The 17,783-nt window shown below is 48.0% G+C and overlaps 1 protein-coding gene across 1 annotated transcript; it reads right to left on the bottom strand.

Moving 5' to 3' along the window:
- Positions 1 to 8,819: 8,819 nt before the first annotated feature.
- Positions 8,820 to 10,831, bottom strand: LOC119303196 (UDP-glycosyltransferase 83A1-like). Its single transcript, XM_037580303.1, has 3 exons — positions 10,290 to 10,831; positions 9,594 to 10,138; positions 8,820 to 9,464 (listed from the first exon to the last, which is right to left on the bottom strand). Exons 1-3 carry the CDS (start codon positions 10,777 to 10,779, stop codon positions 9,369 to 9,371), a joined length of 1,131 nt encoding a protein of 376 aa, XP_037436200.1. The 5' UTR covers positions 10,780 to 10,831; the 3' UTR covers positions 8,820 to 9,368.
- Between the last annotated feature and the right edge of the window lie 6,952 nt (positions 10,832 to 17,783).

Here is a 17,783-nt window from a genome sequence, read left to right as displayed (position 1 = left end):
AACGCGCCGAAGAACAAGGTCGCCTTCCTCGAAGCTTCTGCCTTTAACTTTGCGGCTATGATAGCGGCGCAAAGCTTGCTGGTATCGAGCAGCTCGTACAACAGCCTGAAGACGATCTTCCTCAAGGAGCAGCGCGTCGTCTTGCCGCAGCTGTTCTTGCTCAAGCTCATCATAAGCGAGCACTCGAGGTGATCCGTATACGAGTTCCGTGGGGAGAACTGCCTCTGCTCCATAGACTAGAGCGAAAGGTGTCTGGCCAGTGGCTCGATTTGGCGTCGTTCTGATCGACCAAAGAACCACCGGCAGCTCCTCGATCCAGTTCCTTCCGCACCTGTGCAGCCTGTCGAAAGTTCTGGTCTTGAGCCCGCGCATCACTTCAGCATTTGCCCTCTCTGCTTGACCGTTGCTTCTCGGATGAGCAACAGAAGCGAAGCAGATCTTGGCGCCAAGGTCTTGGACGTACTGCATGAAGGTGCGGCTCGTAAATTGTGTGCCGTTGTCGGTTATGATCATGTTAGGGATCCCGAATCGGCAAACAATTGACCTGAAGAACTTGACTGCTGACTGTGCTGTCACCTTCCTCACTGGCTGCACTTCCGGCCACTTTGTGAACTTGTCGATTGCAACGTACAAGTACTCAAAGCCCCCGACAGCTCGGGGGAAGGGGCCGAGGATATCGAGCCCCCAGACCGAAAATGGCCAGGATAAAGGGATCGTCTGGAGAGTTTGAGCTGGCTGGTGTATCTGTTTGGAGTGGAACTGGCACGCTTCACACTTGGTTACTTGTGCAGTTGCATCCTAGAGGGCTGTCGGCCAAAAGAAACCTTGCCGGAAAGCTTTGCCGGCAAGTGCTCTTGCGCCAATGTGGTGGCCACATATGCCTCCATGTATCTCTGCCAACAGCTTTTGTCCATCTTCCCAGCGAATACACTTCAATTTCACACCGTTGAGTCTTCTTCTGTACAGTATGCTATCGACAAACTGGTACATACTTGACTGCCGGGCTACTCTTTCCGCTTCTTCTTGCTCTTCGGGAAGTTCTCCTGTCTGAAGGAAATGGACAATCTGTTGTGCCCATGCTGGAGCTTGCGGCTCGACAACAAGGACTAAAGGCACATCTGCTGCTGCGGGAACATCCGCTTCTACGGCAAGGACTTGCGGCCCTGCCGGAGCTTGATGTTCCCCGGCAAGCTTGCCGGAGCAAAACTTGTTGGGAGCGTCTGCTTCAACGGAACAAACCATAAGGCTTGCCGGAGCAGACTGCCCCTCAGCATCCTTGGTGTTGATTTTGGGGACTTTCTTGGCGGCGGCTTCGGGGAGCTCTGCGGAAAGTAGTCATCAGAAATCAACTTCCTCTTCTTGCTTTGTCCAGTTGATGGTGTTACGGATGGTTGAGTCAACTTGAGCACAAAGATTCCTGGTTCCACAGGTAACTTTAGTGCGGCGCACTTTGACAAGCCATCAGCAATGTCATTCTGAACTCTTGGGATATGCTCCATCTGTAGGCCGTCAAAATGCTCTTCTAGCTTCCTCACTTCATCAACATAGGCTTCCATCAATGGACTCTGGTAGCTCTTGTTTACTTGTCGGACGACAAGCTGTGAGTCACCCCTCACAATGAGCTTCTTGATCCCAAGGTCTGCTGCGATTTTGAGACCGGCAAGCAATCCTTCATACTCTGCAGTATTGTTGGTTGCTTGCTCTTTGGGAAAGTGCATCTGGACTACGTACTTGAGGTGCTCTCCGGTGGGTGCGACAAGCAGCACGCCCGCACCGGCGCCTTGCAGCGAGAAGGCACCATCAAAGTACATCAGCCATTCTTTGCTTGCCTCTTTGACGGGGATGCTCGTTTCTGAAATTTCTTCATCTGGTGTTGGCGTCCACTCTGCTATGAACTCTGCCAACGCTCTGCTTTGGATAGTTGAGGTGCTCTCAAACTTGAGGCCAAAGCTTGACAGTTCCAGCGCCCACTCGACAATCCTTCCCGTTGCTTCTGGATTTTGCAGTATCCTCTTCAGCAGAAAGCGAGTGACGACTGTGATCTCATGTGCTTGGAAGTAATGGCGCAGCTTTCTCGAGGCCATGAGAAGGCCGAAAAGCAGTTTCTGCACGCCAGAGTACCTTGACCTAGCCCCTTGTAGAAGGGAACTGACAAAGTAAACTGGACGCTGCACCATTCTCTTCTGTATCTTGTCGTGCTCCTGCGCAGATCTATCCTTGTCGAGACCAGAGCTTGTCGGTGAAGCCCCCTGCTTGTCGCTGGATGCATCTGCCATGGTTGCCGGCTCATCATCTGCCTCTCTCTCCGCCACTAACGCAGCACTAACCACTTGATTGGTTGCCGCTATATACAGCAGCAACTTCTCTTGCGGCTTAGGTGCGACAAGTGTTGGAGTGGAGGACAGGTATCTTTTCAAGTCCTGCAGCACAGCCTCCGCCTCCGGAGTCCATTTCATTGGACCTACCTTTTTCAAAATTTTGAAAAATGGCAGGGCGCGCTCAGCAGATCTAGAGATAAACCTGCTGAGAGCAGCCACGCAACCGGCAAGCCTTCGTACATCCTTGACGCGCTTTGGTGCTTCCATCTGCTCAATGGCCTTGATCTTGTCAGGATTGGCTTCAATTCCCCGCTGAGACACGAAGAACCCGAGAAGCTTGCCGGAGGGGACTCCAAACACGCACTTCTCGGGGTTAAGCTTGAGGTTGATCTTGTGCAGGTTTGCAAATGTTTCGTCTAAATCTTGGATTAGGGTCGCCCTGTTCTTGCTCTTGACCACTATGTCATCCATGTAGGCTTCCACATTTCTGTGCATCTGCGGTTCAAAAGCGTGGTGGACTACCCTTGCGAATGTTGAACCAGCATTCTTCAAACCGAAAGGCATCCGTACGAAGCAGTACGTGCCACACGGGGTGATAAATGCGGTTTTCTCTTCATCTTCTTCTGCCATGAAGATCTGATGGTATCCCGAGTATGCATCAAGAAATGAAAGCAAATCACATCCGGCTGTGGAGTCAACAATCTGGTCAATACGCGGCAAGGGAAATGGGTCTTTGGGACAAGCTTTATTAACATCTGTGAAGTCAATACAAAGTCTCCATTTCCCGTTAGCCTTGCGCACAACAACAGGATTGGCCAACCACGTGGGATGGAGCACTCCTCTGACAAGGCCTGCTGCTTCCAACTTCTTGATTTCTTCTGCTATGAATTCTTGGCGCTCCACTACCTGCTTCCTGACTCTCTGCTTGACGGGCCGCGCATGAGGACAGACGGCAAGGTGGTGCTCAATTACTTTCCTGGGAACACCGGGGATATCAGACGGTTGCCATGCAAACACGTCGACATTCGCCCGCAGGAAAGCAACGAGCGCGTTTTCCTATTTGGGGTCAAGAGTGGCGCTGATGGTGAAGGTACCACCAGTGCCATCCTCCTTGGCGGACACCTTCTTGGTCTCAGGTGGAGCTGCCATTGCCTTCTTACACTTGCCGGTGGAGCTCGATGGTGCGTCCTCGACGGTAGCGCAGCACTCTGAAGAGGTGCGCTTGCCGGAGTGGGCATCAGAGCTCTTGCCGGACTTGGTCATCGCCTTCTTACACTTGCCGGTGGAGCTCGATGGTGCGTCCTCGACGGTAGCGCAGCACTCCGAAGAGGTGCGCTTGCCGGAGTGGGCATCAGAGCTCTTGCCGGACTTGGTCTTCTTCTTCTCCCCGGGAGCTCCAGCGGCAAGGGTCTTGTGTTCTGCTGCGGCTGCTGCTTCCCGGTAGATCTTGTCGGCGCAGATAAGAGCATCCTTCTTGTCGTCAGGGACAGAGATGACACTTATTGGGCCTGGCATTTTCAGTACGTTGTACGCATAGTGAGAGGCTGCCATGAACTTGGCGAGTGCTGGACGGCCAAGGATTCCATTGTAAGGTAATGGAAAGTCGGCAACGTCAAACGTGACCCTCTCAGTCCTGAAGTTCAGCTCACTGCCAAATGTTACCGGTAACGTGATCTTTCCCTTTGGCTTGCTCCTTCCCGGGTTAATTCCTTGAAATGTGCCGGTCTCTTCGAGCTTGCTGTCAGGGATCTGGAGCTTCTGGAGCACCGCGGAGGAGATCAGGTTCAAGCCGGCCCCGCCGTCAACTAGCATCTTAGTGACCTTGAGGTTGCGGATTGTTGGTGAAACCAACATCGGCAAGCACCCGACCGCAGTTATGCGATCAGGGTGGTCCTCAATATCAAAGATGATAGGCATGCTGGACCATTTCAGAGGCTTGCGTGACTCGATGGGTGGTTCTGCTGCATTAACTTCCCGCACCCACTGCTTGAGCTGGCGGTGCGAGGCATGCAGAGAAGCACCACCGTCAACGCACAGGACCTCTGTGGCTTTCTGGAACTCCTGCTCATCAGTCTCCTCATCATCCATATCTTCATCTTCGTTATCATCTTCATCCTTGTCGCGGCCACGGGGAGGTCTATCTCCTTGCCGCTGTTTGGCCTTGCCGCGGCGTCCTCCTCGACCGGGATGTTTCTTGCTGGATCCACCAGCTCCTTCCTGGGCCTTCTCTTTGTCGCGCCGCTCGTATTCAGCTTTCTGTTGCTCAACAAGCTACTCGACTCTCTTACAGTTCTGAAGATCATGGCCCTTGGTGCGGTGAATCTTGCAATACTGCTTGTTGGTGCCGTCCTGCTTGTCGACGACCGCCACCTCCGCGGCAACCTCCTTGCCGGAGTCACCAGCTTTGGCTTCCTTGGCGCCGCCACCATTGTCGGACTGCTCAACAACTAGCACTTCTTTGCCTTTCCTCCTTCTGTTGTTCCGCCGCCGGTTTTTCCTTGTCGGGGCAGCATCTTCGCTGTCAGATCCTCCCGCTCCTATATTTTCTCCGGGAAGTCTCCTCCCTTCCTCAGCACGCACACACTTGTCGGCCAGTGCATATAACTCACTGACGTCCCTGATCTTGCACATCGCCATTTCCTCCCGCATCCTGCGGTTCCGCACGTTCTGATGGAACGCGCTGATCACCGCGGTAGGGTGGACGTCCGGGATGTTGTGCTGCACACTACTGAATCTTTGAATGTACTTGCGTAGGGGCTCTCCTTCCTTCTGGGCGAGCAGATGAAGATCACTCTCCTGGCCATGAGGCTTGTGTCCGCCTGTAAAGGCGCCGACAAACTGATGGCACAGATCAGCCCAAGAGGATATGGAGTTGTCCGTCAAGTGCATGAGCCAGGATCTGACGTTGGGCTTGAGCACCAGTGGGAAGTAGTTGGCAAGGATCTTGTCATCTCGTCTCCCGGTAGCCTGTACCACGATGGTGTAGATGCTGAGGAACTCTGACGGATGCGTCTTGCCGTCGTACTTCTCCGGTACGTCTGGCTTGAAGTTCTTTGTGCTGGGCCACTGGACTTGCCGCAGCTCGCGAGTGAACGCGGGACAACCTACCGCGTACGGCAGATCGCCGGTTCCCCTGGCGCATGCATGTCAACAGAGGGCCCAGCGCGCTTGTCGGATTGACGTCGCGCTTCTCTTTGGCGCTCGATGCGGGTTCGAGCGTCTTCTTGTTGTCGATCATGAAGAACTTGGCGCTGATCGCGACGAGCTCGTGGATCCGATGATGCAGTGGAGTCGCTGTCGAGGTGGATCCGGCGAGTCGGCGATCTTGGCCTTCGGGGCGGTGATTGCATGGTAGTTGCACCTCCGCCCGTTTCGTCGCCACAGGCTCGCGTCCTGCAACCCTGCCGCGGCGGCGACGCGCTCGGCCGCCGTGGAGTATCGCCGTTGGCGTAGCCGATGAGACTCTGAATGGTGGCCCTCCATTCGTCGATCTTGTCCGACGTCAGAGGGTAATCTAGGAGAAGTTGAGCTCGCGCCAAAGCTTCTGCTGGAGTGGTGGATGGCAGTGGCGGACGGCGCGAGGAGCGGGACGTGCTCGAACTTCTAACTATGTTAGAAGGAGCAGTATCCCGTCCAGGCAACCGTGCCCTGCTCGTGCCAGCATGCTGGCGTGCATGCTGGTCTTGAGCGTCCCGAGATCCACCAGCTTGATCTTGGCCCAGCGGACGTATGGCGCTGCGAACACCATGATGCTGTTGGTCCCGCGCCTCCTGAAACGGGTGCGGTGCGCGTACGGACGCCGAGGTCTGTGCTTCCTTGTCCTTGGACTTGGCAGTACTGTGAGCACCCTCATCGACGCCTGTTCTTCCGCCCGCGTCCACTCCACCACCCGTTTGCTCCGGTGGCGGTGGAATCGACGCGGACGGAACTGCTGCCTCCGAAGCCTTCTTCTTCGGTGGCATGTTGATGAAGGGATGAAGATCTAGCTCGTGTGAACATCGGATCAGGTTCACACAATCTCGACGCTCCCCTACCTGGCGCGCCAAAGATGTCGTGGGAAAGCTGATCCACGAACACCTATGGGGCCGGCGGACCGGGCCCTTTCGGTTCGGCGGGGGGCGGAGGTCGCACGAAGAGCAGATCGAGGCGAGGCACACGAGCGGTTTACCCAGCTTCGGAGCTCTCCGGAGAGATAACACTCCTACTGCTGCTTGTCTGGTTGTATTATCTGGTGTTCTTGCTCTCGGGCCCAAGAGTGTGATGTTCTCTGGTTTACAAATGGATCGAAGCAAACTGTCTGAACCTTCGAAACTCCGAACCCCCTCTACGTTGCGCATGGGCCTCCTTTTATACGCTAAAGGGGTCACCGACAGGTGGCAACGCAGAGGAGGGTAAAAGCGTAAAAAGCGAAGTAGTTGATACAGTAGCTTGTACAGTGCACCCTACCTAACCCTGACGGCAGGGGACAAGGGCATTTAATGCCCGTCTGAGTCGCCCAAACAGTGCAGAAAGGGACCGTTAAGGGCGCCACCGTTCGCCACGATGGTGATCCTGTCAGCTTCGCATGCCACAGTGCACCGCTGGCTGCACAGCCTCCCGCCACGCGCGTCTGGAGAGGCCTCCAGAACGACACGTTGGTGGATGCGCTGGAGCGTGGGCACAGAGTGGCCGCCTGCCGCGGCAAGCGCCTTGCTGCTGCTGCTATCTTGTCGGGCCCGGAGGCTTGTCGCTCACCGGACTTCGAGGTATCTTGGTTAGTCTTCCCGGCAAGCTCCTCTTGCTGGGGCCTTGTTGCCTTGCCGGAGCGCGTGGCGCGTCGTGGCAAGTTCCTTGGAGCGCCTTGGTTGGCCTTCCCGGCAAGCTCCTTTTGCCGGGGTCTTGTCTCCTTAGCTTAAATACTTTGTTCTTGGATGGCTCCAAGGAAACCTTGGGGGATCTTGGCGTTGCCCGGCAAGCCTTTGCCGCGGGGTGCTGCAACTGCCCATGCACAAGTTCGGGGTACTAGGGTACCCCTATTCTAGTACACCGACAGAAGGTGCCAACAACTTTTGCCATATTTGGATCACGTGGTGGATGGGCATAATTGTCAGTTCAAGTTAGCATAAGATCAAAAACAGTCGCCATTAATAGCTCTAATTGAAAACAACTAGAACTAGAGAGAGGGGGAGAAGAATGTTGACCCGCGGAGGGAAGTCACCTAAGCTACACTTCCCTAACTTTCCTTCTTCACTTCCATATGATTAAGACTAAAATGACTTCAATTAATTTGCAAATTACTTCCTTTATAAATTAATATAAAAGTGTTTAGATCACTATTTTAGTTATCTAAACGCTCTTACATTAATTTACAGAGGGGGTACAAACCTACTTTATACCTTTACAAAAATGGCATACAAACAAAAAAAATTGTGCAATAAAATTAATTTAAAATTTATTATATCAACAGTAACTCTGTACAGTACTTGCTATAGTAGATACATATAGTTTGACTACTGTGCACGTAACTTTCCTTCTCTGTTTTACACTAGTCTGCACCGTAGCTTAGGTGACTTCCCCCCTCATGTTAGAGGATCCACTTCCGCGCACGCGGGGGGAGGGTCTTTCAGGATCTGATGGGCGGGTACGACCGCATTCAACGATGCGCGAGGCGAGTGGCGCCAGGTTTGGGCTGGATGACCGGCACATATCATTGATCTTACGAAAATTTGCACGTATGTAGACAATTCGTCAATGTTTATTGTCAATTATATTTTCTATTCTTTCAATTTTAGTGTTTTGATTTTTTAGGGGTTTCAGTTTTAGTGTTTAGCACCCAAAGAGGTTTGAGGAGGAGCCAAGGGGAGGGGGCGCCGGGACGCGAGCCACGCATCCATGCGAGGGGAGAGAGGAGGTCAAAGGAGAGGAGGAGGCAAGGGAGGGGACTGGCGAGCCCATAGTGGGCGGAGCAAAGCCGGGGCGGCGAGGAGGGGACGTGGGAAGGGGAGGGGGAAGGGGAGAGGAGAGCCATATCGCTAGGCAGTTTGAAAACAAAATATTGGCGTTGTCGTCATTATTCATTTCTAGATTTGGTTTTTTTCATATCTCCAAATAGATTTGTTTTTTATAGAACATCAGGTCCCCAATATATTTTAATTTTTCAATAATTTTTAGAAACTTCTAATCTAACATGGTTTCCACCAAGGTATTTTTTACTAGGAGCATGATTACATCCTACTTCTAGTATTTCTATACATCTTCTCCTTTGCTTTCAGACTACAAACAGTAGCTTCTGCCTCATAACCTCATAGCCTCATAGGTAGACTATAAAGGCTTAGCAATGGGCTGAAAAAAGTTTGAAGTCTTGAGAATTGGAGGTCATGATCCCAATCCCATGCACGCCGTGATTGTTTTCATGAATTTTCAAAATTTATCCATGCCTTCAAATAAGCTCCTTCACATTTTATCAGTGCCTCAAAACAAGCTAATAGCACGTGCTCCTATAGGAGTAGAAACCGAAACGGGTACGTTGCAACAACATTCTTCATAATATACGTACAAAATCAATACAAAATGTAGCTATGCGGTCCAATGATTACACAACTTTTTGACAAAAACAACATACAACGAGTGAAAATCATGCTATAAATACATATACTCCCTTCATTCTATCAAAAACGCTCTTATATTATGGGACGGGGGAGTATTTGTCTACGCAACTCTAAATTAACTACACTCCTTAACACTAGCTTCCCACGATTTAAACTCCCTTGGATAAACAAATCGTAGCGACCGTCACAGGATGTAGGAAAAAGTGCCCCCTCATTCGCTTAGAAGATCCACAAATCTCTTCAAATTCTCATACGAGGAGTCCCCCTTTCCGAGGCACTTGCGAGCTGCATCCCTGAGCATACCTGCCCTCTCCGCAATTCCCTCGTCACCGATAACCTGTCCCAATTTGACGGCCACCTCCTCCTTCATCACGACACCATCTTCACCGGGAGTCACGGCCAGTCCGGTCCTCCAGATATCGCAGATGTAGCTCCGGTTCGCGAACTGGTCGACGAAGTAGGGCTAGCACAGGATCGGCACGCCATTTCTGACCCCCTCCATCGTCGAGTTCCAACCGCAGTGCGACACGAAGCACGCCACCGCGCGGTGCGCGAGGACCTGCACGTTGAAAACGAATTTTAAAAAGTTTGCGTTCACGATCTGACGCTTACAAAATGCACTGAGGTCTGAGGCGCACCGATTAAACATAGCGTGAGAGCTAGGTAAGTTGATGATAATATATGATACCTGCTGCTGGGGACACCAGCTAACGATGATGCCCCTGCCGTTGACGGCGACGCGGTGCGTGAACTCGTCGAACCACGCCTTGCTCAGGCCGCCGGTCGTGAAGTCCGGGCGCACCACCCACAAGAACGGCCGGCCGGTGAGCTCCAGCCCCTCGCCGAGCTCGCGGAACTGCCGCGGGTCAAAGATGGTGAAGCTGCCGAACGCCACGTACACGACGGAGCCGTCGGGGTGGGCGTCGAGCCACTTCAGGCACCCCGCGTCCTCCGCCAAGAACTGCCCGACGGGCTTCCGGAACTCCTGATCGGCGGACAGCGGGCCGATGGGCACTATGTTGGGAAACCGCTCGAACGCCGCGGCCTCGGCGTCGAGGAACGAGTTGCACACGATGATCTCGGCTAGGCTGGTCGCCTGGGTGTTCCGGGACACCAGCCGGAAGGATACCTCCTGCCCCTCGGCGGCGCCGTCGATGCTCCAGGGCATGTGCGACGTGTACATCGGCGGCATGTTGGGGGCGATCTCGAACGCGCCTCGTCGTTTCGGGAAGCCTGCGTTTATTCAGAGAAGAAATAATTCAGTCCAGTGCTTCTTCTCTCCAGAAGAAAATGGCAATCCTCTGTTCAGAACTTTAGGTGTGTTAACAAAACAGTAATCGCACACAGGCAGTGCAAGATGCCAAGATGGATGGATCTTTGGTACCCTTGTCGTCGAAGAAGCCGTCCTCTATCAGCTGGGGAAGCCGGAGCAACGTCCCAAGGCCCGCCGCGGACGCCGGGAAGACGCAGGCGACCCGGACGCCGAGCTTCTTGGCAACCTCGAAGCACAGCCTCATGTTGGCGTCGCCGACGAGCCACCGCACCTTGGTCTCCCTGATAAGCTGCTCGACATAGCCTGGTATGCACCGCGAGATCCCGTCCAGAAACTTGCAGAGGTCCCTCCGGTCGTCGCCGTCGGCCAGGCCGTCCGGTATGGAGACCAGGCGGATCCCGTCCAGCGCCTCGCCGCCGCCGTTGTCGCCGTCGGCGTTGCTTTGCAGGGCGTCAAGAAGGAGCTTGTGGATGGGGTCGGTGCAGACGAAGGTGACCTGGAAGCCGTGGTCGACGAGGCGGTGCGACAGCTCCATGAGCGGGGTGACGTGGCCCTGCGCCGGGAACGGCAGCACCATGACGTGAGGCGCGGAGCCGGCCATGCCGGTCGGTGGGATGGATATCGCGTCCGGAGCCTCGCGGATAGCTCTTGTGTGGCGGTCGAAGTGGGGAGCGTCGAGATCACAATCGAGAGAGAGAACTCAGTTCAGATGCTTGAGACAGATGTCGGCTGATGATTGGAGATGGTGTTATTCCTATTACTTGCTCCGTTTCTTTTTACTCCGCGTATAAGATTTGATCAAAGTCAAACTACACAAAATTTGACCAAATTTATATAAAAATATATGAACATTTACAATACTAAAACTATATAGTATGAAAATACGTTTCATGGTGTATCTTATAATATTGATTTCATATTATGAATGTTTATATTTTTTAACGGAAATGTTAACGCCCATACGTGTGGGCGTTTGCACATCGCCCACACGCCTCCATCACCACTCATTTTGCCACATATGAATAGATGACATCAGCAGAATTTTTTTTGGTTTTCGGCTTAAAAATGTTGTATCTCCTAAATAAAAAAGCGAACTAAAAATCCGTTTTCATCATTAAATCCGTCTCGACGAGATCTTCAAAATTAGACCCCATGTTGATATGTTTTGACGAATTTTATTTTTGCCAGAAGTTGCCACGATGTTTACACTGCAGTTGCCATAGGGCTTAAATTAAAGTTGCCATGTGGCAATTTTAGTTTATAGATCGTGGCAATTTTAGTATTTTGATGATGACAACTCCAGTACATTAACCATGAAAATTATTTTTTGTATGAACCATGGCAATTTTACGTGCATGTATCATGGCAATTTTAGTTTATGGTTCATGGCAAGTCTAGTTTCTTAATTGCCCGTTTTATAAATGTCAAAATTTACTTTTAAATGCAGAAGAAAATAGCTGAAACATATCATGGCAACTTCAATGTAAATATCATGGCAATTCATATGCAATAGACATGGTAACTTTTAATCCAAATTTTTTTTCATCAAAACATATCAACGTGGGATCTAATTTTGAAGATCTCGTCGAGACGGATTTAATGATGAAAACGGATTTTTAGTTCGCTTTTTTATTTAGGAGATACAACATTTTAAAAACTGAAAATCCAAAAATATTCCTACATGCATGCATGCGATGACGTGGCAATCTGTTTACATTAAAGACGTGTGGTGCGTCTCCCTTCCTGCCACAAGTGTGGCAGTTAGCGCGGCCCTTTTTTAATATAAAGATAGTCAAACTTTACAAAGCTTGATTTTGATTAAATCTTAGATGCCGACTAAAAAAATGGAGGGAATAGTTGAGTCCCGTGAGGCCGTGAGTGGGAGTGAGCGACTGACCAGCAGACGACGACCATTCCACCAATCAACCTCTTGCACTCTTGCACATACAGTACTACTGATAGTAGAAAATAAAGAAAAAAAATATGGAGAATAACTAGGAATAAGCGCACGCAGTATTCAAACCGCAAGAATCAGGTGAGATCAAAACCATTAGCAAGAGGGCACTCCCTGTCTGCCTCGCGAAAAAAAAAGCGCAATAGGACACAGCTATGGAAACTACCCTTGGGAAACATAATAAAAGTTATCGATCGGCGGCCATGGAACCTAACGTTAAAGAATCAAGAGAGTGAAGGAGAAAGCGGGAAGGAAGACACTGTTTTGGGCATTCCTTTTTTCTCACTTTAGCCATATGTACGTCTCCTGAAAATTATTTTTGTTTTTGGGCAGTAAAACTTGCATTCACTAGGAAGATAACACAGCGCAAACAAAAACCTATCCCGGATGCAATTTAGTACTCCCTCTGTCCCGTAATCTAAGAATGTTTTTTATAAGCAAAAACGCTCTTATATTATGAGACGATGAGAGTAGTACACAAACCGGCACAAGCTGAACACTTCATACATAAACTTTTCAGGCGAGTGCACGTTAGTACAACTTTGAGCATGACTGGTTGTTCCGAGTGATGTGGCGCACAACGTGGGGCGCATTCGATCTGAAGACAGGACACTTAGGCATGCTTAGAGCAATTCTAGTAGCCGCCCTATCGCCCCGATTTTCATAACAAAGGCCACTCTAACAGAGTGATACGTCTCCAACGTATCTATAATTTTTTATTGTTTCATGCTATTATATTATCCATCTAGGATGTTTTATATGCATTTATATGATATTTTATATGATTTTTGGGACTAACCTATTAACCTAGATCCTAGTGCCAGTTTCTGTTTTTCCTTGTTTTTGAGTTTTACAGAAAAAGAAAACCAAACGGAGTCCAATTGACTTCACGGAGATTATTTTTGGACCAGAAAAAACCCACGGAGTACCGGCGATGGGCCAGAAGAGTCCCGAGGCCACCGCGAGGGTGGGGGCGTGCCCTACCCCCTGGGCGCACTCCCCTATCTCGTGGCCGCCTCGGAGACCCTCCTGACTTGTTCCTGACGCCAAAACCTCTTATATATATCCAAATTTCCAGAACATAACCTAGATCGGGAGTTCCGCCGCCGCAAACCTCTGTAGCCACCAAAAAGCAATCTAGACCCGTTCTGGCACCCTGCCAGATGGGGGAATCCCTCTCCGGTGGCCATCTTCATCATCCCGACGCTCTCCATGACGAGGAGGGAGTAGTTCACCTTCGGGGCTGAGGGTATGTACCAGTAACTATGTGTTTGATCTTTCTCTCTATCGTGTTCTTGATTCAGCACGATCTTGATGTATCATGAGCTTTGCTATTATAGTTGGATCTTATGATGTTTCTCCCCTCTACTCCCTTGTAATGGATTGAGTTTTCCCTTTGAAGTTATCTTATCGGATTGAGTCTTTAAGGATTTGAGAACAGTTGATGTATGTCTTCCATGTGCTTATCTATGGTGACAATGGGATATTCACGTGATCCACTTGATGTATGTTTTGGTGATCAACTTGCGAGTTCCGTGACCTCGTGAACTTATGCATAGGGGTTGGCACACGTTTTCGTCTTGACTCTCCGGTAGAAACTTTGGGGCACTCTTTGAAGTTCTTTGTGTTGGTTGAATAAATGAATCTGAGATTGTGTGATGCATATCGTATAATGATACCCACGGATACTTGAGGTGACATTGGAGTATCTAGGTGACATTAGGGTTTTGGTTGATTTGTGTCTTAAGATGTTATTCTAGTACGAACTCTAGGATAGATTGAACGGAAAGAATAGCTTCGTGTTATTTTACTACAGACTCTTGAATAGATCGACCAGAAACAATAACTTTGAGGTGTTTCGTACCCTACAATAATCTGTTCGTTTTTCTCCGCTATTAGTGAGTTTGGAGTGACTCTTTGTTGCATGTTGAGGTATTGTTATGTGATCTAATTATGTTATCCTTTTTGAGAGAACTTGCACTAGTGAAAGTATGAAACCTAGGCCTTGTTTCAACGCATTGCAATACCGTTTGTGCTCACTTTTATCATTAGTTACCTTGCTGTTTCTATATTTTCAGATTACAAAAACCTATATCTACCATCCATATTGCACTTGTATCACCATCTCTTCGCCGAACTAGTGCACCTATACAATTTACCATTGTATTGGGTGTGTTGGAGACACAAGAGACTCTTTGTTATTTGGTTGCAGGGTTGTTTGAGAGAGACCATCTTCATTCTACGTCTCCCATAGATTGATAAACCTTAGGTCATCCACTTGAGGGAAATTTGCTACTGTCCTACAAACCTCTGCACTTGGAGGCCCAACAACGTCTACAAGAAGAAGGTTGTGTAGTAGACATCAAGCCATTTTCTGGCGCCGTTGCCGGGGAGGTTAGCGCTTGAAGGTATATCTTTAGATCTTGCAATCGAATCTTTTAGTTTCTTGTTTTGTCACCAGTTTAGTCTATAAAATAAAACTACAAAAAATGGAATTAAGGTTGCCTCATATGCTTCTCTTTTTAATGTCTTTCGTGAAAATAAGGATTCTGATAATTGTGCCAAAGTGTTAGAAGAAGAATGTATTAAAATGTTTGGCACTAAATCTTTGGATGATGAGCATGATTGCAATGTTGTTATTATGAATTCTTTGAATATCCACGATGCTAATGATATGCAAAGCCACAAGCTTGGGGATGCTATGTTTGATGAAGATGATATTTTTTGTCCCCCAAATTTTGATGAGCAAATTTATTTTGATGATAGCATGCCTCCTATTTATGATGATTATATTGATGAAAGTGGGTTTGGGAGAGTGTCAACTTTAGGAAGTAATGATACCACTATTTTGGAGGGTGTTGAATCTTATTATGATAATTATGAAAGTGGGTTTGGAGAGGTCATGACTTTAGTTAATGTTAATCCCACTATTTCGGAAGAGTGTCAACTTTGCATACATGTGGATCGTGTTAAGAATATGTTTTGTGATAGCTATATTATTGAATTTTCTTATAATCCTACATGTAATTATTATGAGGGGGGAACATATGCTTGTAGGAATTGCAATAATATCAAGTTTCCTCTCTATGTGTTGAAAATCTTGAAGATTTGCTTGTTTTACCTTCCTATGCAAGTTGATTCTTATTCCCACAAATTGTTTGCTCACAAAATCTCTATGCATAGGAAGTGGGTTAGACTTAAATGTGCTAGTAATATTCTTCATGATTCTCTCCTTATGTTTCAATTCTTATCCTTTATGTGAGCATCATTGAATTCATCATGCCTAGCTAGGGGCGTTACACGATAGCGCTTGTTGGGAGGCAACCTAATTTGATATTTCTTCCTTGCATTTTGTTACTATTTAGTAATAAATAAATCATCTATCATCTGTTATGATTGTGTTTTTTTATGTTAGTTAGTGTTTGTGCCAAGTAAAACCTTTACGATCTTCTTGGGTGATTGTTATTTGATCTTGCTATAAAAAAAGAAAGTATTCGCTCACGAGAATAATTTTCATTTTTTACTATAGAGCGATAAAATACCAATTCCAATTGCAGTAGGTTAATAAACAAATTGCCTAGGACTTCCTAATTTCTCAGGACTTTTGGAGTTACAGAAGTATTCTAAACCTACAGATTACTATAGACTGTTCTGTTTTTGACAGATTCTGTTTTCTATGTGTTGTTTGCTTATTTTGATGAATCTGTGAGTAGTATCGGAGGGTAGGAACCATAGAGAAGTTGGAATACAGTAGATATTACACCAATATAAATAAAGAATGAGTTCACAACATTACCAAGAGTGGTGATTTTATTTTCTTATACTAACTGAGCATACGAGTTTTCTGTTGAGTTTTGTGTTGTGAAGTTTTCAAGTTTTGGGTAAATATTCGATGGACTATGGAATAAGGAGTGGAAAGAGCCTAACCTTGGGGATGCCCAAGGCAGCCCAAGGTAATATTCAAGGACAACCAAGAGCCTAAGCTTGGGGATGCCCCAGATGGCATCCCCTCTTTCGTCTTCGTTCATCGGTAACTTTACTTGAGGCTATATTTTTATTCACCACATGATATGTGTTTTGCTTGGAGCATCATTTTTATTTTCTCTTGTTTTGCTTGCTGTTTGAATAAATTACCAAGATCTTAAATTCTTAAATGTTAGAGAGTTTTCACATAGTTGCATAATTATTCGACTACTCATTGATTTTCACTTATATCTTTCGGAGTAGTTTGTCATTTGCTCTAGTGCTTCACTTATATCGATTTAGAGCACGATGGTGGTTTTATTTTGAAGAAATAGATGAACTCCCATGCTTCACTTATATTATTTTGAGATTTCTAAACAGCATGGTAATTTGCTTTGGTTATGAAACTAGTCCTAATATGATGGGCATCCAAGAGGGATATAATAAAAACTTTCATATAAAGTGCATCGAATACCATGAGAAGTTTGATGCTTGGTGATTGTTTTGAGACATGAGGAAGGTGATATTAGAGTCATGCTAGTTTGGGGATGATTATTTTTATCATTTACCTACTCGAGCACGAGCAGGAATTAAGCTTGGGGATGCTTGATGCGTCTCCAACGCATCTATAATTTTTTATTGTTCCATGCTATTATATTATCCATCTAGGATGTTTTATATGCATTTGTATGATATTTTGTAAGATTTTGGGGACTAACCTATTAACCTAGAGCCCAGTGCCAGTTTCTGTTTTTTCCTTGTTTTTGAGTTTTACATAAAAGGAAAACCAAACGGAGTCCAATTGACGTGAAATTTCACGGAGATTATTTTTGGACCAGAAGAAGCCCATGGAGTACCAGAGATGGGCCAGAAGAGTCCCGAGGCCACCATGAGGGTGGGGGCGCGCCCTACCCCCCTGGGTGCGCCCCCTATCTCGTGGTTGCCTCGGAGACCCCCCTGACTTGTTCCCGATGCCAAAACCTCTTATATACACCCAAACTTTCAGAACATAACCTAGATCGGGATATCCGCTGCTGCAAGCCTCTGTAGCCACCGAAAACCAATCTAGACCCATTCCGGCACCCTGCCGGAGGGGGAATCCCTCTCCGGTGGCCATCTTCATCATCCTGGTGCTCTCCATGACGAGGAGGGAGTAGTTCACCCTCGGGGATGAGGGTATGTACCAGTAGCTATGTGTTTGATCTCTCTCTCTCTCTCTCTCTCTCTCTCTCTCTCTCTCTCTCTTGTTCTTGATTCGGCACGATCTTGATGTATCACGAGCTTTGATATTATAGTTGGATCTTATGATGCTCTCGCCCTCTACTCTCTTGTAATGGATTGAGTTTTCCCTTTGAAGTTATCTTATCGGATTGAGTCTTTAAGGATTTGAGAACACTTGATGTATGTCTTGCATGTGCTTATCTGTGGTGAGAATGGGATATTCATGTGATCCACTTGATGTATGTTTTGGTGATCAACTTGCGAGTTCCATGACCTCGTGAACTTATTGTTGGGGAAGTAGTAATTTCAAAAAAAATCCTACGCACACGCAAGATCATGGTGATGCATAGCAACGAGAGTGGAGAGTGTCGTCCACGTACCCTCGTAGACCGTAAGTGGAAGCGTTATGAGAAAGCGGTTGATGTAGTCATACATCTTCATGATCCAACCGATACAAGTACCGAAGG

Source organism: Triticum dicoccoides, chromosome 5A, assembly GCF_002162155.2.
Source record: "Triticum dicoccoides isolate Atlit2015 ecotype Zavitan chromosome 5A, WEW_v2.0, whole genome shotgun sequence".
NCBI classification, from domain to species: domain Eukaryota; kingdom Viridiplantae; phylum Streptophyta; class Magnoliopsida; order Poales; family Poaceae; genus Triticum; species Triticum dicoccoides.
Note: the sequence above shows the minus strand (reverse complement) of the source record. Positions and strands in the feature narration are given on the sequence as shown.

Coding starts and splice junctions, on each gene's coding strand:
- LOC119303196 (XM_037580303.1), bottom strand. CDS start 10,779: ATGGCCGGCTCCGCGCCTCACGTCATGGTGCTGCCGTTCCCGGCGCAG. Junction 10,139..10,289: donor CGGCTTCTTCGACGACAAGG/GTACCAAAGATC, acceptor GAATAAACGCAG/GCTTCCCGAAACGACGAGGC. Junction 9,465..9,593: donor GCTGGTGTCCCCAGCAGCAG/GTATCATATATT, acceptor TTCAACGTGCAG/GTCCTCGCGCACCGCGCGGT.